Source organism: Protomyctophum bolini (assembly GCF_963924005.1).
Source record: "Protomyctophum bolini genome assembly, chromosome: 24".
NCBI lineage: Eukaryota > Metazoa > Chordata > Actinopteri > Myctophiformes > Myctophidae > Protomyctophum > Protomyctophum bolini.
In genome coordinates, this window is record NC_137885.1 from 11642275 (window position 1) to 11665017 (window position 22743).

A 22743-nucleotide genomic window follows, 5' to 3' on the forward strand; every position below is an offset into this window, starting at 1 on the left:
AGTACACTAATTTAGGATTCCACCACAGCTAATACAAATGATAGGCAACTTTATTGACGAATGTACATCGGTGAAAAATAAGTTTCAAATGGCCAAAATATGTATACGGCTACGTCAGTGTTTTGTAATATTAATCAAAATCTTAAGTATTACGTTTAGTAAAAATACCTCAAAATTATACTTAACTAGTCTACACAATACTTACATAATATACTTAGTAACTTTAAACCACTGCATTTTTAATAGTCTCCTTTAAACCATAAAAACAGTACAGAGCAGACAGTCAAATGAGAAGAGAACATAATCTAAATTCTAAAACATAACTAAGAATTTTGTATCTGTAACACTGCAGTACAGTAAAACTGTGGAATGTTTTATCAGCATAGGAGCACATGTCGACTGACGACCATGATCACATGAGCAGATGCTAATCTATATAATACATAACAATATTCATACAGGCGTAGCAAATAGATCATTTGAACAGAGGAAGAACGTTTATCAGAAAAGCATTAAAAGCAGCTAGTATTCTTATAAAAATTACAAAAAAAAATACAAAAATTATGTGATACTCATCTCCAACTTGGTTGTCATTAAACCAGCCCTTTATATCTGTGTATCTACGTGTTATTCACTGTAAAAATTGTGTGTCTGACTGTACTGGTGGTTCTCACAACAGGTATATTTCAAACTTAAACTCTTGTTTGAACTTGGACGTAAATATCACTTGAAGTCATACTATTATGTTCACTTTGCCACTTTTGCATGGACTGTTCTTTCAACCTTTGTTCGACAGTTACTTTCAGTCAAGTCTCTTAAATACAGCTCTTCAATAGCAATCTTACAAGACCCATTATTATACATTAATTCACGATAATCCACCCCTTGGAAATGCAGTTTCCACACAGACATTCCAGACTAATATCTACTGTATGCAGTGAACCGCATTGGTGCGGATGACCTTAAAACGTTTTTTTTGCAACCGACTAGTTGCATCGGCGCATTTTGGCCTTGCGGTCCACAGACAAGCGTAACAGAGTAACCCTCGGGGAAACAACTTTCACGGTTTCCGTTGCGTCACCAGACTCCTCATCGGAAGGAATCGACTCATCTTCACTGTCTCCTCCTCTTCTTCTTCTTCTTACTTGGCTGAGGTGCAGATGTCTCCTGGTCAGTACCGCCTGTGCTCATGAAGTGAAAAGATGAGACAAATTTATGGGACGTGTAATTGATGGAAAATAACTAAATAAGTCATGTTTTAAAGTACTGTAGTATGGTAGTGTTGGCATACCAGACTCCTTATCAGATGGAATCGACTCATCTTCACTCTCCCCTCCTCTCTTCTTCTTCTTACTTGGCTGAGGTGCAGATGTCTCCTGGTCAGTACCACCTGTGTTCATGAAGTGAAAAGATGAGACAAATTTATGGGATGTGTAATTGATGGAAAATAAGTCATTTTTGTAACTACTGTAGTATGGTAGTGTTGGCATACCAGACTCTTTGTCAGAAGGAATGGACTCCTCATCGGAAGGAGTCGTCTGCTCAGCTTCACTCTCCTCCTCCTCCTCTTTACTTGGCTGAGGTACTGATGTCTCCTGGTACATTTTGGCCTTAATGAAGTCCACAGACAAGCGTAACAGAGTAACCCTCGGGGAACCAACTTTCGCGGTTTCCGTTGTGTCACCAGACTCCTCATCGGAAGGAATCGACTGCTCATCTTCACTCTTCTCTCCTCTCTTCTTCTTCTTCTTACTTGGCTGAGGTGCAGATGTCTCCTGGTCAGTACCGCCTGTGCTCATGAAGTGAAAAGATGAGACAAATTTATGGGATGTGTAATTGATGGAAAATAAGTCATTCTTTTAAGTACTGTAGTATGGTAGTGTTGGCATACCAGACTCCTCGTCAGAAGAAATCGACTCCTCATCTTCACTCTCCCCTCCTCTCTTCTTACTTGGCTGAGGTGCAGATGTCTCCTGGTCAGTACCGCCTGTGTTCATGAAGTGAAAAGATGATTATTTATGGGATGTGTAATTGATGGAAAATAAGTCATTTTTGTAAGTACTGTAGTATGGTAGTGTTGGCATACCAGACTCCTCGTCAGAAGGAATCGACTGCTCATCTTCACTCTCCCCTCCTCTCTTCTTACTTGGCTGAGGTGCAGATGTCTCCTGGTCAGTACCGCCTGTGCTCATGAAGTGAAAAGATGAGACAAATGTATGGGATGTGTAATTGATGGAAAATAACTAAATAAGTCATGTCTTAAAGTACTGTAGTATGGTAGTGTTGGCATACCAGACTCCTTATCAGAGGGAATCGACTCATCTTCACTCTCCCCTCCTCTCTTCTTACTTGGCTGAGGTGCAGATGTCTCCTGGTCAGTACCACCTGTGTTCATGAAGTGAAAAGATGAGACAAATTTATGGGATGTGTAATTGATGGAAAATAAGTCATTTTTGTAACTACTGTAGTATGGTAGTGTTGGCATACCAGACTCCTTGTCAGAAGGAATGGACTCCTCATCGGAAGGAGTCGTCTGCTCAGCTTCACTCTTCTCCTCCTCCTCCTCCTCTTTACTTGGCTGAGGTACTGATGTCTCCTGGTACATTTTGGCCTTAATGAAGTCCACAGACAAGCGTAACAGAGTAACCCTCGGGGAACCAACTTTCGCGGTTTCCGTTGTGTCACCAGACTCCTCATCGGAAGGAATCGACTGCTCATCTTCACTCTTCTCTCCTCTCTTCTTCTTCTTCCTACTTGGCTGAGGTGCAGATGTCTCCTGGTCAGTACCACCTGTGCTCATGAAGTGAAAAGATGATTATTTATGGGATGTGTAATTGATGGAAAATAAGTCATTTTAGTACTTACGGTAGTATGGTGTTGGCATACCAGACTCCTCGTCAGAAGAAATCGACTCCTCATCGTCCCACTCCTCGTCATCCTCACTTGACTGAGGCGTGGATGTCTCCTGATCAGCACCGCCTGTCCTCATGAAAGTGAAAAGATGAGACAAATACAAAAATAGAATCAGAGAAAGAGAGAAACAAAGACGTATGTAAACAAAGAGAGAACAAATATGTATTTAAACAGAGAGAGAGAGAGAGAGAGAGAGATGGAGGAAGAAAGATTGATGTTAACAGAGCGAAAGCAAGGTGGATGCAAACAGAGAACGAGAAGGATCACTAACGGTCATCCTCTCTCTCTTCTGTGTAGTTGACAACATTGGTCCGATTTCGGAGCCTTCTGTCAAAAATCTCGATCTTCACTTCATGATGATGAACTGGAACACACACACACACACACATGAATATAAGATATTTATGTTTTTAATTTTTATGAAACAAGTACAACACATAAATACATTCAGAGATCGGTTGCAATGTTTAAAAGAACAATTTGGTTGACATCTTTTGACTTTTGTCAGGCTGTTATTAAAGATGAGCTGAAATGGCTTTCCGCCAACTCCCGTGTCGTGACGTGTTTCCATGTGAAGCAGCATAGTATTAGTGTATACTGTTGTTCTGTATTGATGGTGCTTCTTATCGTTATATTTTGCCTTGGAATCGCTGTATACGACAGTACTTTACTTACTCTTAACTGCTGCGCCGCATCTCGACAACTGCTTCCTCAAGGCGGCGGTCCAGTCCATCAGTGCTGAAAGACACATGATATGCATTATGCATATTCAAATTATGTACAGTTGACATTATTTCCATCCACTTTCCACAGCATAATTTACAAATTCATCTGCTATACAGATAACTTTCACGTAGGAAAGTTTTAACTAAACAAACAATTCATATACAATTTTAGGATGGAAATAAGGTGCAGATTGTTGCCATGCACTGACAATGCTCGAACAGCCAACATGGAAGTGAGATCATGTTGTGACATTGAGGTCTATGGGTCTGGGTCTTGGTGTGGAGATTTAGTGCATGGCATTTTAGGAGGACTTCACTTTTATATATACCTGCCATGACCCTCCTCGCATCCTAACATACCGCCATGGACATTTGAATAGTTCAGCGTTCATCAAAGACACACATAAACATAGATGCACAGGCATTTTATTACATAGATGTGGTTGATTGCATATCGGAGCGTAGCAGAGTGGTCATCCTCCACTACACTTACTCGGTTCGGTGTAGTCGACAACATTGGTCCGAATTCTGAGAGTTCTGTCACTTGTGCTGCGATGAGTCTTCTTTCGCGGTGGCGGATCATCTGGAACATGCACACACGCACACACAAAATATAAATACGGTAGGCAAACGAAAGTTCCACCGCGCCTCAAGCCTCTGGTAGGCTATTCTGGTGCATCTCAGAGGCAGGCATTTGCAACGTTTCGATGTATCGGACACATCTTCATGACCTAACGGAGACCAATACATCCAAACGTTGTCATTTCTTACTTGCACCTTGTGAATTAAAAAGGGCTTAAACTGTCCGAGTTGCTCCAGTGCCTTCCTTCCTCTTGCTACAAAATATAAATACTTGAAGTACAACAACAATTTGTGAATTCTTGGCTGGATGCATTGATTAATATAACAACTTGGCAGATAGCCTGATGATGATTTTTTCCCCCCTAATTTTTGTCAGGCTGGTGTTAAAGAGGAGTGATGTATTTCCAGGTGGATAAAACATGTTCAACTTGAGTGTGTATTAAATGGTTAAAATGTGTTAAACTTGTGTGTGTATTTCTCTTTGAGACAAGCAAAGAGAAAAGTGAGATCATCCCATCTCATATCCGTGTCATTTTGGATCGTGCTGTGGCAATATAGGTATCATCACTATTAGGATTTAAAGGGTGGATTTAGAATGGGCCTCAGGTCTAAATGGGTTGGTAGCAAATAGCAACAGTAAAGTAGAGGAGTATAACTTGAGGAACACCCCATGGGGTGTGTAATTGATAGAAAATAAGTATTTTTTTGGCTGAACTACTCCTTTAACCCATTTAGACCCGACTTATATTAAGACATTAACAAAAGTCTTCTAAATCCTGACAGTTTTCTGAAACACCCATGTTTCTATATCAGTGATGCTCAAGGTTTTTCATGTCAAGAACCCAAAAACTGTAGTTGGCCGCCGACCCCCCAGAAGCAATGATTTGAGTTAAAAACGTTCGCTCTGAAAGATTATGTTCAAAGATTTGCACCACATTTTCACGATTTTTCAAAAATAGCAGACCTACAAGCTCGTAGGTACAAGCCCGTGCTATGAGCTTGTAGATCTGCTATTTTACAACAAAGTATAACATAATGCTTAAAACACCAAAAGGGCGTAGTACTGTAGTAGTGTTGGAAATACCAGACTCATCAGAATCATTCCAGTCCTCGGAGTCGTCGGCATCTCTCCGCATTTCCTCGTATTTCCTCATAAATTCTGGCACTTTAGAAGTCATACCTGATAGGGGGGAAACCCCACAGACTGTGTTAAACACGTGTATGGATGGATTCTAACCATACAGCAAAAAATAATGTGTATGTTTGTTTAAATGCTGTAGCCTATGTCATGATTCCCTTATTTTACGTCGTTACTGTGTTATACCATGTTATACATTACCTGAGGAGAGCTTAAACAGGTGTTTCGTCATTTGGCTTAAGTATATTATCTTCTCAAACTCCTTCAGCTTGTTCCACTTCTTGTCAGAAAAGTGAACCCTCAGGACATCAAAGTCCTGTAATGGACAGAGATTCTAGGAGGGAATATCTATCTGTGGAGCTCACTAACAAACTGGTTTACTAGTATTTCCCCAAAATGTTAAAAACTATTTAAAAAAAAAAAGAATTATGACACCAAGCTAACAGACTCATGTTAACATTGAATAACTTCACACCCACTATTGTTCCCTCTCACCTTATCTGATACAGAACTCATTCTGACTGCAGTCGTTTCTGTCACCTAAGTGAGAAAACAGGTTTTATTTGTATTTTTTTAAAGTTGGTTCAACTAGCAAGCAATTAATACACATTACATAACAGCAGCAGTAGGTTACAGAATAATGAAAGGTAATATGAGTTTAGCTTTAAGACTATAGATTATCTACTAAAACAAAATGTGAAGTATTGATTGATTGATTTAAATATTTATTAACGGTTTGCAGAATTACAGTAGCCTACATTTCCAGCACAACTCAATACAAAGACTGGTAACTGTGAGTGGACGACCCAATAAGGCTTGTTTACAAGAGGGTCCACCTTGTTCAATTAATCAAAACGTTTAGAGACGTACAAATAGACACTTCTATATAGCCAAAGAACAGAACTGGAATTCATCATAAAATAGGTAAAAGAAACATATACAGTGAGGGGAAAGGGGGGATTAAATTGATTGTGTTTTCTGGCACCACTGTGTTTTAATGGCTGGTTTTATCCAGGGGGGCAGTCCGACAGATATTTTGTGAAGCCACTAAGGAAATTAAAGTTCATATAATGGCCTGTTGTGGCGCTATCACTGGACCCAGAAAAACCCATAGCCCCATAGAAGTCCATGTATTTGGGCCCAACTTAACCATAAAATAAATGACCATAAAGTCGTGCATGTTCTGAGGGGCGTGGCTACCGTTACAGTCTATGAACGGGATCCTCCCTTAGAGTATAACTCTATGGATCCTCCACCCACTCGAGTCAAAATAAAAACCAACGAAGAAGAAGGGGGGAAGTCCCACCTCGTTGTCTGGGCCAGCCAATGGGCCAGCTGGCCTGAGATGGGGCAAAACGGATCTAGAAAGATGGCGACTTCCATTGCAAGGACTGACAGGCTTCATTTTACGTTCACGTTAGACCCGCGGAACGCTTTGTCCATATTTTTTACAGTCTATGGTTTTATCATGGTCATGATTCACCAGGATCCTGATTGCTTATTTCTATTCTTAAAATAATGTATATAAATAGTTTTGGAAATCTCTATCCGGGGGGGGGAAATTTGAGTGGCACCATAAAATGGCCACCATTATCACAGGAAGAAAGTGGTTGTCTTCCTGTTTCTCAGCAGCAACAACAAACCACAATCAACCGACGTCCGCCGCAACGCAACGGGAGTGTCCGACGTTTCTTCACCCAACAAAACAAGAATCAGATCGGTATGTTTTTTGCATTGTGATGATAGGAAAGAAAATGCATTAACGAGGAGGAGGTATAAGGTTCTTTCGCCGTACATACAATACACCGTGTAGACGCGGCGGGTCTTGACTTGATCGGGTCCCACTCCCGTTACAAACCGATACACTGGGACTCGAATCAAATTCTAATCACACACACCACTGCATAAAATAAAAAAAAATACCCAATAGCTTAAAAAGCAGATTATAACATCATAGACTGGATCCTGACCCCGCTGTGGTTAGGCTACTGTGTACAACTACTACTGCGGCTCTGCCTGGTCAAAGTTGAATGAATAGAATACTAATAAAAAACGTTCGTGTAATACGTTGACTCTAAATCAAACCACATTATTATCATATGCCAGATAATGCTACACCTCTTTTAAATGTACATGATGTTCTATATTCGAAGGTGCTTACCAGTGTGCACTGTGCAAGACGCTTAGAGATGGACGAGCATAAACAAAAACCACGTGACCCCGGTCCCCGCCCGCTACCAACGTAAGTGAGAGGCTGTCGTAAAGACGAACGTAAGGACACACACACACACACACACACACACACACACACACACACACACACACTCTTATGTTAAAATGTATGGTTTTCAAAAACAAAGATCTGTATTGAATGACCTTGTTTTTATTGATTACTTTATTGACAGAAATGTAAACGGTCAAAACATAAACGCTAAAGGATATCACAGAAAAAAATCCTCTTGTTTCCAGATATTCTTAATGGAGCAATCATTTCCTCTCCATTTGGCTTACTGAAAAAGTTTTTTAGGATGCAAGTGATTTGCATTTTTTTTTAAAAGTTTAATATCTTTACGTTTAGGGTTAGAGATAATCACATACCCAAGGCACTGTTACTATACTGTGTGTGTGTGTGTGTGTGTGTGTGTGTGTGTGTGTGTGTGTGTGTGTGTGTGTGTGTGTGTGTGTGTGTGGGTGTGGTGCTTTTTCTGGTTTTACCCTCATAGCAGTTTTTGTATTGACCTGTACTTTCGTTAAACTGTTAATACAATTTGCAATCAATCAGGGAGAGAGAGATAAATAGTCCTGTGTCGGTTTGTTTTGGATTTAGTGCCCTCTTGTGCTAAGATTTTGCATGACTGTCTTCTACTGATGAGAGTGCCTGTGTCTCAGGTGTGTGTCCCTGCCAGGGGTGTCACAGGGTATCTGAAGGTGGGGTGGGGGCGTGGGATGAGCCTGGTGAGGGGACGATGCCCGCGTGCTGAATTTGGCTTTGTATTTATTTTTCTGTTCTATTTTTAGCCTATATTCCCAGCCAAAATTCCCAGGTGTATCTATAGGCATGCGTTGGCTAGGCAAAAATGGCACAGTCGCCATTCAATCAATCTTAAAATGGGCCAATAGGCTTTCATATAGGGAGGGGAAACGGAGTTGTTGCTGACGTCCAAGTGGAAGAAACTGTCAGTCGGTTGATCAAGTGTGTGTGTGTGTGTGTGTGTGTGTGTGTGTGGGGGGGGGGGGGGGGGTGAAATCACCTATCTGTGAGAGTGGGGGTGTCGCGACGTACTCTCAGTGAATGGTGGTGACGTGCCTGTGACTCTCTGCACACCTGCATTAATGTTGGCAATTAGTTATGGATGTTTTTATTAGACTTCACTTTATTACTTGTAAATTCCATACTGTAGGCTACTATATGGTACTCGACACACAAGGTGTGTGTGTGTGTGTGTGTGTGTGTGTGTGTGTGTGTGTGTGTGTGTGGAAACAGTCAGGCACATAGCCTACATGTACATACTGTACTTTGGAAAAGCCTCTCTCTCTCAGCTACTTAACTGATACATGTAGTACAGTAATCCCTCTTAAGCAAATGGGATTAATATTGAATTCAAGAAGAGCCTTTTATCAATACAGTACTTTGTTCTGTCTGCGTCCATTGTTCACCGTTGAGGGTGGGCTTTAACCTACTCCCGGGCCCTGGCTAAAAGAGGAATGGAGAGAATACTGATGTGTTTTCATTCGTGCTACAATGAACTGATCACCTTTCTAACTTCTTGAAACCTAGCAAACCCTATTCTGGGGGTATCATTCAGCAGAAATGGCACATGTACAGTATACGAGCTCATATCGCATTGCAGCGCCATAGGTTGTGAGCTTGTAGATCGGCTAATATGTATTATTGTGGAGCGCAAACGGGAGGGAGGCTAGAATTGAATCAGCAAAGAATATTGAAAAAGGGGATTGACACCCTCAGCCGATACTGACAATAAGCCACTCCAACCTTACTTACAAACATCTTTGGGTTAGGTAGGTTTTCAAAGTTTGTATAGCTGATGTGATAGCTTCAGGGAGAATATTCTACCATCTGGTCGTCACGGTAACTTATGAGTCTTATGGGATGGCGAGTGAGAGATCAGCCTGATGACTACAAACCAGTGACTCCGCTTTGGTTGTTTTCCGGCCTGATGACTACAAACCAGTGACTACAACATGATGTAAGTTACCATCCACTCCTGACCGGACCATAAACCCAAAAATAGTATGCCTCCCCAGGCAGTGTTGTTTTCGTCGACTAAAACTAAGACAAAAAATGCTCGTCGACTACCTTCTTTCACTGACTAAATGGAAACTAAATGTAAACTAAGCTACGATGACTAAAACTAAGACTAAATATACTGACAATTTCGTTGCCAAATAAAAACTAGACTAAAATGTTAGGAAGGGACTAGTGGACAAGAGATCCAGTATAAGTCATTTTACACATGGTTGCATGCTGAAAATAGCCGATCTACAAGCTCACAACGTGTCGCAGCGCAACGTGTAATGTGGGGGGGAAGGAGGTGACCAACAAATACACCAAAGCATACGACCATGCGATGTATTTTCGGTCTGAGGTATTCTATTTATAGTGACTCATAGGAATAGACTATGTGACAACCAGGTATAGTCTGGTGACCACCAGAGAGAGAGAGCAGTATGGGTTAGCGCCCCAGCCTGCATCCTCCGTGAGGAGGAAGCCCAAAAACCTTCGATGAGGCCTTTAGGAGGGCCATTCGAGCCGCAAGTGGAGCCTGCAGTGCTACCGTTGCCCAGGTGGAGCCTGCAGAACCATTGCCGCTCAAGAATCCACCACTTCTGAATGAAGTGTCTGGTGCTGGGAGTCTGGTGCAATGCACAGGTCCTCGCTGTACTCCTGGTGAGAGCAGGAGTGGACCTGGTGAGACGTAGGAGGGGCCCGGACAGGAGTCAACCCACAGAGACTAGTCCCTCTACATGCCAGAATTGTACCTCTCAGTCCCGGCATAGTAGTTCCGGAGTGGTTCCAACGGATTGTGTGGCCCTGGTCTTTCCCTAGTGGGTCTGATCGAGGGTAGCTACTGGGACGTAAGTCGGGACTTGGTCACCCCTGCTGGGTCACCCGAGTGAGGGGTATATGTTCGCTAGACCCGAAACCCCGATGACCTTGGGATACATCACTGAGCCGAGGATACGTCCCAGTTGCATCCATGCAATGTTTTCGTTCTACAGGGTTTAAGTTTAAAATTTCTTTTTTTTTTAGTAAAGTTATGCTCTCTCTTCAAGGGATTATCAAGCATCTCCCATTGGGTTTTGAGAGAGACCAGTGTGTTGCAATATGCCTGCTCCGTATGAAATACTTGGAAATTAATAGCCGTTAGTGTGCAGTTAAATTATTAATGTGGTGGTTATACAGCACAGTAGCACTAGCTGTCTACACTCTGCTATCCCAGAGCAACTCACAATCCTTACTGTAGGACTGCACAAGTTCATAACGTTGAACGTACACTGCCAGTGGTGTATGATCATGCAACGGCCCACTAAATAAACGAAGCTACGATGACTAAAACCAAGACTAAATATACTGACAACTTCGTCAAACAAAAAAAAACTAGACTAAATGTTTGGAAGGGACTAGTGGACAAGAGATCCTGCGACGCGTTGTGAACTTGTAGATCTGCTATTGTTTTATTATCTTTTATTATAAGTGTAAAATTAGGCCTTTCGACGGCATCAAGGCCCGCCAAAATACATGTCAGTCGACTAAATCAAATGTAGATTTAGTACACAAAAATCTCACGATAATTTGTTGAGTAAAACTAACACCAAAACATTCCGGGTGACTAAAATGTGCTAAAAATGTTGCTGTCAAAAACAACACGTGGCGACAAGTAATTAATGTGTGGAAATTGGCCCCCCAATCAGTGACATCACCTCCTACAACCCCAAACATCCAATAATGCAAATGTGTAATTAGTACTAATTACGGTCTACCTGGTTATATTACCGACTGACACCTGCTAAACGAAACGCCCTCCCAACAACCATAACGAACAGTAACGCTTAATTAGCAAGGGACTGCAATAGGGAGAACATGTAATCACAGTGTGTGTGTGTGTGTGTGTGTGTGTGTGTGTGTGTGTTTTATTTATATATATATATATACACACACACACACACACACACACACACACACACACACACACACACACAGGGGGGGAAGTACATTATGCATGCATACTGTGTACATACGCAAAGAGTCCAGCAGAGGGCGAGAAATCACCAACAATTACATCTTCTAGTAGTACTGTTGAGCAGAATAGGCTCACTGACTCTGTACAATCAGTAGGCTATTCTTCCTGCAGCCCCTGTCATCATTGGTAGAGTGGCTGGATGGGAACCGCAAGTCCGCAAGGTTGCCAGTTCGAACCCGTGCTCCCCCCAGAGTTGGTGTCGAAAGTGTCCTTGAGGCTTGAGCAAGACACTGAATCCCTAATTGCTCCCGATGTGTGAATGTAGTGGATGGCCGATCTATGTAAAGCGCCTTGGATGAAGGCTATATATATATATATATATAAGGATAATCCTTATTGTTTTTAATTCTATGTACTGTTTTGCAATTACAAAACGGTACATAATGGTTTGAACAGTGTCATCTGCATGTTCTTCCACGTTTTTCTCCATTTGAAACCTTATAAACGGTGCATAAGGGTTTGAACAGACGGTGTCATCAGCCAATGGAAGACACGTGTCCAACATTTGCAGTGCAGTCCCAAATGTATAGTGACCACAACAGCGCTAACAAGTGTCTACTGAGGCAGGACACACACACACACACACACACACACACACACACACACACACACACACACACGCACTTCCTGGACCTTTAGTATCAATGCACCTATGAAATACAGTAGCTTTGAAGGTGGTGTAACCATCCACCCACACACACACACACACACACACATTGTACTGTATATGCTGCCGCTCACCCACCCACCCCTCATAAGCATCTATAGGCTCACAGTCAGAACTCTGAGCTGATTGGCGTGGTGTCCGGACATAATGGTGGTGGGGCCCAGTATAGTAGCCTCACAAATTGCTTTCTTCGTGTCAGGAAGTTGATGTGGCAGGTTGTTGTTGTTGACATGGAGCTTGGCTATATGTACGTACAGGTATACTGTGCCGGCTCGTTTGCGTATGAAGGCAGAGCTTGTAATCCACCAACTTGACCCTATAGGAGGATGAGGTGAAAACACCGTAGTATCGCTGAGAATCCTTCACGAGCGGCTTGCTCTACCCATTTTGGGGCGGGAACCCCTTTTGGTGTTGGCATTGTGTTATGCTTTAAGCTATTGAAAAAATAGCAGATCTACAAGCTCATAGCGAGCTTGTAGATCTGCTACGATCTTGTAGGTCTGCTATTTTAGAAAAATTGACCACTGACATAGAAACATAGCTTTTTCAGAAAACTCTCAGGATGTAGAAGACATTATTAGAATCCGATCTCGGGTCTAAATGGGTTAAGCAAAGGGTGGGGGATCGTCACATCTTATCTTATCTTTGAACCCTATCTTTGAACTCTCTGTGAAAAGATTTGGTGAAAAAGCGGTGATCCTAGTAGAGCACACTGGGGATACTATGGTCCGGTAAGAATCCAGGGTTAAACCTCATATGGTTGCCCGGAGAGTACCTCAGGGCTCTATGCTGTAGTACGTAGCTTCTCTGTTTTCTGTTATTAGGAAATAGCCGGTCGACAAGCGAAAGTTTTCCCCACGATGCGAATGCTGCGGTTTTGGGGCCCAGCATCAGATCATTATTATACTGTATGAGGTCTAACTAAGGGTGACAGACCCTGATCTATTCAGACAAGTGATCTTGTCCTTCTTGGAGACTGGGCCGTTGGTGCTGTGTGTATACAGGTGTCTCTATGGACTAATCCACTGAGGGGTGCCCTGGGCGCGGCCATAGCTGAGGTGTGACTGCTCCGTGGATTCGTCTATAGAGGGTGTACTATGTGCGTGACATCATCATCATCATCATCATATCCGGAAGTTATGCAGGAAGTTTGCACACCTACTGAGTGGCAAAAACAACTTTCTGACCTTGACAGCTCATACTCCAAACAAAATAAAAATCAGACCAGTCTGAAATGACTTGTAGGCTACAGTACAGTACAGTACAGTACTGTACTGTACTAATTTACTAAACGACGTTAAACTCACTTTTTTCCCCCACTTTGTGCATGCGCATACCCTCTATACTGCAGCTATACACACAAAGCACTCCAAAGCGTTTTCTTTCACTCGCTCTGTCTCGCTCTGTCTCTCGCACGCATGCACGCACGTACACTCTCGCAAGCACCTGTGAAGACAGACGCAGAGGGGACAGGGCGACAAATGAACAAACAATCGCGTCATGATGTAATGTCTTCACTGCAGTTATTGACCGTCTTGTTCGACGCTCTGCTAGCTGTGTTCTCACTTTGTTTCAGCTCTGTTTTTTGTGGACTCTCGTGGCTTTATGATTGGCATTATTAGCTCTGCTGTGAGATCGATCGGATTCAGGTTGAGTCCTGTGTGTGTGTGTGTGTGTGTGTGTGTGTGTGTGGGGGGGGGGGGGGGGGGGGGGGGTGTGTGCAGGGGAGGGAGGGATGGATGTTCCAGGTTCTGTTAATGACGCCACAGTGCCATTACAGTCACGGGTTAACCTTTTGTAGATGTGTGATGGTGACATACAGACCATAGATAGACTCAATCACTCTCTCTCTCTCTCTCTCTCTCTCTCTCTCTCTCTGTGGCAGCTGCAGCTCACTTTGTTCTCCTCATACTCCTGTCAAAGGGACCGAGTGGACTGATGAGAGGACAAGACGAGTTATCTGGGAAAGCATTCCTCTCCCTCTCTCTCTCTCTCTCTCTCTCTCTCTCTCTGAACAATCGATGGGAATTCTATATGCACTGCTATACCTGCCCCGTAGCCTGTGGTATTCTGCCTCTTTTCTGTGTCTATTTTCACCATGCGCCTTATATATAATCGTTGCTGTAAGCCAGGATACCTCTTATCTCCACATTTAAAAATCAATAGCAGATCTGCAAGTTTGTTGATCTTCGAAAAGTAATAATAGTTTGGAAATAACGACTTGGAGGGTATTCGATTCGTTGATACGACCAGCTGATCCATTGCCTCACTGGAACAACCTGGGGGAGGGGGGGGGGGGTCTCCACTAAGACGATTGCGATTATCTCTACCCAAGCCCATGGTCTTCTCTGCAGCGGAATACTGCTGCAGACTCCCCGGTCTGGAGCAGAAGCCCTCATGTGAGCACGATGTCGATGTGGCAACAACGTATCAACAACGCCCTCCGAATTCTATCTGCTGCCACCCTCTCATCTGACCAGGACAGAACAGACGCATGGCTGACTGACTGACTGACTGGCACACAGTGTTGTTTTTGGCAGCAGATTTTAGTTTTAGTCGGTGTCACTTGAATAGCTTTCATTTAGTTCTAGTCACATTTTAGTCACCTGGACTGTCTTGGTGTTAGTCTAGTTTTAGTCGACTAAATATCATAAGATTTTAGTCGACTAAATCTACAGTTGATTTAGTCGAACAAACTGTATTTCGGTGGGCCTTGATGCCGTCGAAAATAGCCATATATTATCTACAAGTCCACAACGCGTCACGTTGTGAGCTTGTAGATCTGCTATTTTCAGCATGCAACTAATTGTAAAATGACTTATACTGGATCTCTTGTCCACTAGTCCCTTAACATTTTAGTCTAGTTTTTATTTGTCGACGAAATTGTCAGTATATTTAGTCTTAGTTCATCATAGCTTAGTTTTTATTTAGTTTCCATTTAGTTTTCGTCAGTGGAAAAAGGTAGTCGACGAACATTTTTAGTCGACAGAATCAACACTGCTGGCATCCTGCACAACACTACAGCAACGGCAGCTCCTCCAAGCAGACTCGGGTCCGGCCACCCACCCACCCCTACAACACGCCACCCACCCCTACAACACGCCACCCACCCACCCCTACAACACGCCACCCACCCCTACAACACGCCACCCACCCACCCCTACAACACGCCACCCACCCACCCCTACAACACGCCACCCACCCACCCACCCCTACAACACGCCACCCACCCACCCCTACAACACGCCACCCACCCACCCCTACAACACGCCACCCACCCACCCCTACAACACGCCACCCACCCACCCACCCCTACAACACGCCACCCACCCACCCCTACAACACGCCACCCACCCACCCACCCACCCCTACATCAAGGCAGCACAAGAGATGCTCAATTCCACCTCTTGACGACCTCTCTCCAGAGATGCATGGTTTGGCAGCAGCAGCAGCTTGGAAGCAGGAGTTGGGAGACAGCCGGGCCCTCCCGCATCCATCACTACATCTGGGACCCAGGAGAGGGCGTCATAGGAGGAGGAGGAGGAGACGACCCACCACTTTCAAACACCTATGCCTGCTGACCATAATATGGTCGGCAGTATATTGTACTGTCTTGCGTCTTCTGTGTGTTATGGCCGCCTCAATGCATTTCCAATGGGAGTCACATGGTTTCATGACACAACCTTGTTGCATGGCTGTCTTCTGCCCCCCACCATGCAACAAGGTTGTGTCTTCAAACCATGTGACTCCCATTGGAAATGCATTGAGGCGGCCATGACACACAGAACACACAGGACACAAGTGCGTCTTGGTGTGAGTGAGGCCATATAATCACCCTTATACAGACCACCACTCAGAAGCCAGCTGACCTCGGTAGGACCAGAGATTCGGGGCATGGCTACAGGACACCGAGTTTGACCTCTTGGCGTTACATGAAGGAAGAAGAAGAGGTGATTTCTGAAGATGGGTTAATTGAACCGGCGCCAGGAGTCATCTAACTCAGTTACAGTATATGTTCAAATGAGCATTTGACCTGCGATATTTGAAGATATTTTGCCACAGGAAAAATGTAGATCACCCCAGCATTAAGCAGACTTCCCCCCCCCCGTGGTTTTGAAAGGAAAGTTATGTTAATCGTCAGAATGAACACAGCACATGGAGCTGTAGGCGTAGATATGAAGTGTCTGGAGTGGATTGTTGGCTAATTGGGTTCAATGCTAGAGGGCTTCTGGTGCCATATGAGACATTTAGGCCAGCCTGAATATTTTGTCGAAATATATTCATGCCCAATTACATGGACGTTCCCCAATGCAGTCCCAAATATATATTATATATTTTACTTCTACGGTGCTTGAGTAAAGGTACTTACTTTACACTACTGTCAATAAGCAAAACAACTGGCAAAACGGTGGTCAAGATTCCATTGGCCATCCCTCAAAAAAGTGAGTAAAGCAGATCTACAAGCTCACAACTGTGTAAGATGCGATGCACACTCTGAGCTTGTATATCGTCTATTTTCACGGCGAGACACCATTGTACAGCAAAGTATAAAATAGGCCTTTAATACAGGAGTATAGTTCACCCAAAAATGTACTTATATTTCCTATAATTTACGCATGATAATATTATCATTAAATTGAATGTGGTTTTAGATATTTTAGCAGTGAGCCCAGTGTCTGATGTCATCGACACTGGGCTCCTTCCTGGACTACAATTCCCATAATGCTTTGGTGCATTGCTCCTCCTTGTGGATAGGGAGAGGGGCTGTCTATACTGAGACGACATGTAGTCCGGGAACGCGGCAAGTAAGAGACACTGGGCTCACTGCTCAAATGTAAAATAACTAAAACCACATATTACACACACAAAGCCCCCCCCAGGAAAGTGTTCTAAATCCTCTAAACGTCATTAACATATAGTGAAGTTTCCCTTTTAAGTGTCTCATCAAGCTCCAATGAAGAGCCCATGTGCAGTGTGCCTTGATGCTCATCACAGTGGATGTGTGGTGAGATACGAGCCACTGCTTTCTAGGTCATAAATAATGGGGTGTGTGTGAGCTTATATCCTCCACCGCAGCGCTGAAATGCATGCTTTACTCCCAACGTTGTGAAAGGTTACCATTTATTTGACCGTTTACATTGATTCATATAGGACTTAAGTGCAATTTTCAGACTGCACGTCTACCGTACATTTTTCAATACTTAAAAAAAGAAAATAAGTTTGACACGTTTTTAACATTTGAGTCTTTTTTTTAATTGTGGTACCATTAGTATATATTTTGATTCCAATACTACCGGTATTTGTACTGTAGTTTTATTTTTTCAAGTACAATATTTTTTTACCGGTAAAAGAGCATTGCGGTAAAAACCGTCTGAAGTGAGTGGTGCTGTACTGTACTGTACTGTACTGTACTGTACAAGCCCTCCTCTCTGGCCTGTGTGTCTGACTGTGTGTTAGGCTGTGCAACAGTGACACTTGGTGGTGAACAAACGCTATATAACGCTGCCTATTTTCGTGCTCGGACACATGAGCCAGGGACACAGGGACAGACCCAGACACACACGGACACTTTATTTGGGCAACGTCTGTCACGGAGCATATCGGTAGTGCATCAGACTTTGTTGCCTGGTATTCTTATAAAGGAAAAACAACATCCATTACCGGCTGTATAAAGCCCATGGATCCTAAGAGTGCCAGCTGGCTGCTATGAGGATGTATAACCCGGTATGAAAGGCAGGTTATAATGAGAGAGAGAGAAACACACAGTACTGTACATACAGTAGTATATAGTAGGATACAGTACATGGTGTACACTGAATGGAGGCAAGGCGGCCGGAGAAAGAGAGGGAGGGAGAGAAGTATTGAGAGGTGAGGTGAGGGGAGGGGAGGGCAGTGGGGGGGGGTAGACGGACCGCAGAACAGAGAGGGAGAGAGAGACTCCGCTAATGGCTTGCTGCTGTTGTGTGTCTGTAAGTTAATAAAACAGAAAGGCCTCATCAAAAAAAACACATTGACAAGTCAATGTATTCCTCCAGTCTCCAAGGGAGCGCCTTTTGATGGTGAAACGGATCTCTCTCTCTCTCTCTCTCTCTCTCTCTCTCTCTCTCTCCCTCTCCCACGCTCGCTCCCTCCATTGCCGAATTATGAGAAAAGTGTGTCAGTTGGCATCACTTGGCAGGCAAGGATGGGACTGTGAAGGAAAGGAAGTAAAGACATCAGAAGGAATTCATTCAGTGAGTTTCTTCACGGCACCACCACGGCAGTGCAGACAGACAAGTGTGTTGTCGCGTCGGGCCAGTTGTGTGAGATGACATTTCGGGGGCTAGCTTTATATTGAATAATTGGGTCAGTGATGGCACCGTAACAAGGCCGACTGTATTATTGATTGTCACAGTTTGACTCTCTGAGTTCTCCCTTTCCTCCCAGGTATCATTAACGGTTTAACCAAATAGCCTATAGAGCGTCGCAGTCCCGCCCCCTTTCATGACGACGCCATGCAGGCCCAGGAAATGATTCCCAATGCATTTTTCCCCATAGACATTTCTAAAAGTATTTATTTAAAGACCTTTTTTTAAGCGTCGTATACAAAGCCAACTCGAGTCGTGACAAATCACGACGACAAACACAATATTTAGGACCAAACAAATAATTACAAAGAAGGAAAAGTGTTGTAATCTGCCGTTTTCTTCTTTTGTAATTATTTGTTTGGTCCAAAATATTGTGTTTGTTGTCATGATATGTCACAACTCGAGTAAACGTCTTTAAAGAAATACTTTTTGAAAAGTCTAATGAGGAAAATGAACGTGGAATTATTTTCCGGGTCTCTCGTCGTCATGAAAGGGGGCGGGACTGTGACCCTCTATTAAAGACGGAGGGAGGAGACCAGCAAAAGAAGGAGCTTGTTTGTTTGTTGGTGTTTTCTGTCGTTCCAATAACCGTTTGTCTGCTTACGGTTTATTGCCCTCTTGAGTGCTTTTTATTAGTGACACGCGGCATCCTTTTAAAAGCATGGTGGTGGTCATCCATCACCATCTGTCGGCAGTCCTCTCCACGACACTCCACTCCTGATCTTTGCGACTGCACAATGCCCAGGGTCGGGGACCAAACTACAAGCCCCCCCCCCCCCCCCCCCCCCCCACAGACAATTTAACATTTGTTTAATCCTCCCTGACACTCTGAAACTGTGAAACAGCCTTTTCTGACACGGCAAACATGAAATGACAACGTGTGCCAGCAGGTGAACCGATAAAGTGTTTTCTCTGGTAACAAGATTAGGGTGACCTTTTGAGTATAAAGGTTGATGTCAGTCAGTCCCTAAAAAAAAAAACACGACTTTATTTTGTGCTTTCCTGCAGAATTGTGGTGATTGTTTGAGGGGAGAGTTAGCCTCCGACACAGTCTAGGGCTAGGCATATATTATTGTTATGGCCTCCCAACTTCGTCTCTCTAGCTTTTTTAGTAAAACACAAAGCACATTTTCGGGCGCGTCACCAATTTCACCCATAAGGAGGAGAAAGTGTCCATTTTTAATCCGCTTACATTTCATAGTGTTCCAAATGCGTGTCTGCTCATTTCTTTATTCCACTTGTTTATTCTGCATGCTGCCGTATGAGATCTCTCCGCTGATGCCACGAAATTGGTATCCTGACCTTTTTGACTAAAGAGCTGGAGAGAACCGTGTTACTGGGAAAAAACAAACACCGTTTACTATCGGAATAAATAAAGACATTACTGTCTCACTTATATCACTTAATTTAACAAACGGATATCACTTACAGACGGTGTCTTTTTTAATTCGAGCATGGGACTAAATAATAACCATCAAACAGTGTTGTCCGCCTCCCCCCTTCCCATTTCTTGGAAAGTATAACCGTATTGAACATACAAGATTTACACCCGCCAGTGACACTATATTGTAAAGACTAGGTAGGGAGAGCAAGGCGGGAGAGGATGGGGAGAGATTAAAAATCCATCACCGCACCCTCCGGGGGCTCATATAATATGGAGGTATGTGGGGTGTATAACGGTGGGGTGAGGGGAGGGGGGGGGGCGGTAGCCAAGCTCAGCGTTTTCCTAAGTCATGAATACATAGCGTGGGATTTCTGTCCCCCCCCCCTCCCTTTCTTTTTCTTTACGTGTGTGTGTGTGTGTGTGTGTGTGTGTGTGTGAGAGAGAGATTTATCACCATTGATTTTTTTTTAGAACCATTATCGAACAAAAACACTTTTAATGATGGCAGAGTCGATGTGCTTTTTGTCTTCTGCCCGCCCTGTTACAGTAATGTCAGCTTCTAAGCTGAGTGGAGGTGTACGGCTACCACATGGACGACGGTAACAAAGCACATTTACTTGAGTAGCATATGTGCTTATTGCTTAAGTCAAGAATTTGTCTGAGTATCTGTGCTTTACTTGAGTATTTGCTTTCATAGATGCAGTACTCATGACTTTCACCATGAGTGCAAGTGAAAGATCGTTCCTATTATCTGCTGTACTACCGGGGGTATTTCTAAGGTGCCGATTACGAACGTTTCCTTGATTATCGGGTGATAACATCCGAAACGGGTGCAATAATAATAATAATAATAATACAAAAAGTTTGAGAACCTCTACCACTGCCAATTAATTAAGGGACGTTTGACAACCCTATAGCTTGCGTCGGCACAATCAGAAATAGTTCAGCGTCACGGGTCCCTCCGGCGCCTCTGACCCTCTTCCAAATGGCCTAATTAGAATCATTATCTCTCCAGCAGGAAACTCCCTTTGTAAACATTACATTACACTTTGGCTGCAGAGAGAGAGAGAGAGCTCTGTGGGGAGCGGAACAAACAGTTGGCTTTTTCCCTCTTTGATCCACTGTCTTCAGGGGTCCCTCTGGGCTCCTGTGTGTGTGTGTGTGTGTGAGATCATTCCACCGCTTCATCAAAAGAGATCCTCCGCTATCACTTAACACGTTTTCGGCGGGAACCCCTTTTGGTGTTTCAAGCATCATGTTATACTTTAGCTGTTGAAAAATAGCAGATCTACAAGCTCGTAGCGTAGAGTGCCGCGCTACGAGCTTGTAGGTCTTGCTATTTTTTCAAAAACATCGTGAAAATGAGGTCTTATCTTTGAATATGTCTTTCACAGTGAGCGTTTTTAACTCAAATCTTCGCTTCTGGAACAACATATTTTCAGATGCGGGTCGACATCATGTGATTCTGGGGGTCGTTGACATGAAAAAAGTTGAGAATCGCTGACATAGAAACGCAGTTTTTTTTTCAGAAAACTGTCAGGATTTTGAAGCCTTTTTTTGTATCAGTCCAAAATGGGTTAATAAAATGCTCAACTTTAATCAGAATAGCTAACCACAGTTATATAGTTTTAGATCGTCTATGCTCTATCGCTATTGTTGGTGCTTTAGTGATATTGAAAGTTTAAAACGACTGTTTTCTCAATATCCATGGCCCACGCCCACCAAGGTTCGGAATGGGTCTACTCTAGACCGTACACTTTTCTTTTTTTTTTCAAAGTGTGATTGTAACAGCATTTAAATGTTGTTGCTTGCGATATCAAACGCCATTCCCACAAGGTACAATGTATATAATTTATTTGATGGTATAACATGATAAACTATTGAAAAAGGGAAGAGGGAACATACATAGATTATACAGTATAAATCTAGTTAGATACATTTTGTGGCAGCACAGAACATCTTCACATTCCATAATGGTACCAAGGCCAAGCAACACCTGACGACGTCATCCATGACATTTTGATCTTTTACGACTTTTATTTTATTTTATCGGAGGGTGGGCTCATTTGGTGCGATGTCATTCTTCACACGAGAGGTTGGCAACTTTCCGTTGAGTTAAGAGTTTCAAAGTAGTACTTATTTCTTTTTTTTAAAGATTATTTCCAGTCATAGAATGCATGCATGACACACAAGTACCTACAGTATGGTATAGATATATCCGTGTATAGCTGTCTATCTATTTCTTTCTTCTCCTTTCTTTTTGCTTTGTTTTTTGGAAGCTGCACACGTGTAGTTTTAATAAGGAAAGAAATTGTACTTGTGCGATAACTGTTTGGAACCTCTGCAGGCGTATTTCAAATCTTGAGTAATTGCAAACCTGGAGTATGCGCATTTGCGTAGTAAGCATAGGGAGATATAGATGGTAAACGTGAGGATAGAATCGCCCAGTTAGTCTCTGGCCTCAAACAGGGATTTTTCCTTCTTTTTCCTCTTGGAATGTTTCACGTGAAAGCGAGAATCATGTCAGAGAACCACATTTTCTTTCCTTATAAATACACAGGACAGCTTTCACGCCATCTTTTTGGAGGAAAAATGGTCATCTGTGACTCTTGTCCACGCCGTCAATTAACATCACACCCATTTAAATTCTACCTCCAACGTGTTGCGATCACACAATAACGCTTTGTGCCCCCCCCCCCTCCAAAAAAACAAGATTGGCATCCC

At 43.2% G+C, this 22743-nt stretch overlaps 1 protein-coding gene across 1 annotated transcript; it reads right to left on the reverse strand.

The window, feature by feature from the left end:
- Window positions 1-24: 24 nt before the first annotated feature.
- Window positions 25-7551, reverse strand: LOC308312012 (uncharacterized protein). Its single transcript, XM_080758861.1, has 15 exons — window positions 7520-7551; window positions 5854-5898; window positions 5560-5674; window positions 5305-5400; window positions 4132-4221; window positions 3589-3651; window positions 3185-3277; window positions 2866-2979; window positions 2488-2790; window positions 2293-2385; window positions 2087-2182; window positions 1892-1987; window positions 1493-1789; window positions 1292-1390; window positions 25-1181 (listed from the first exon to the last, which is right to left on the reverse strand). The coding sequence occupies exons 2-15, from the start codon at window positions 5872-5874 to the stop codon at window positions 1114-1116; spliced, it is 1644 nt and encodes a 547-aa protein (XP_080614987.1). The 5' UTR covers window positions 5875-5898; window positions 7520-7551; the 3' UTR covers window positions 25-1113.
- Between the last annotated feature and the right edge of the window lie 15192 nt (window positions 7552-22743).

Excerpts from the sequence above, each read along its gene's own strand:
- LOC308312012 (XM_080758861.1), bottom strand. The coding sequence starts at position 5,874 with ATGAGTTCTGTATCAGATAAG. Across the intron at positions 3,652-4,131 it reads TGTCGACTACACCGAACCGA|CACTGATGGACTGGACCGCC; the intron begins GTAAGTGTAGTG and ends TGTGTCTTTCAG. Across the intron at positions 1,988-2,086 it reads TCCTTCTGACGAGGAGTCTG|GCGGTACTGACCAGGAGACA; the intron begins GTATGCCAACAC and ends TCATGAACACAG.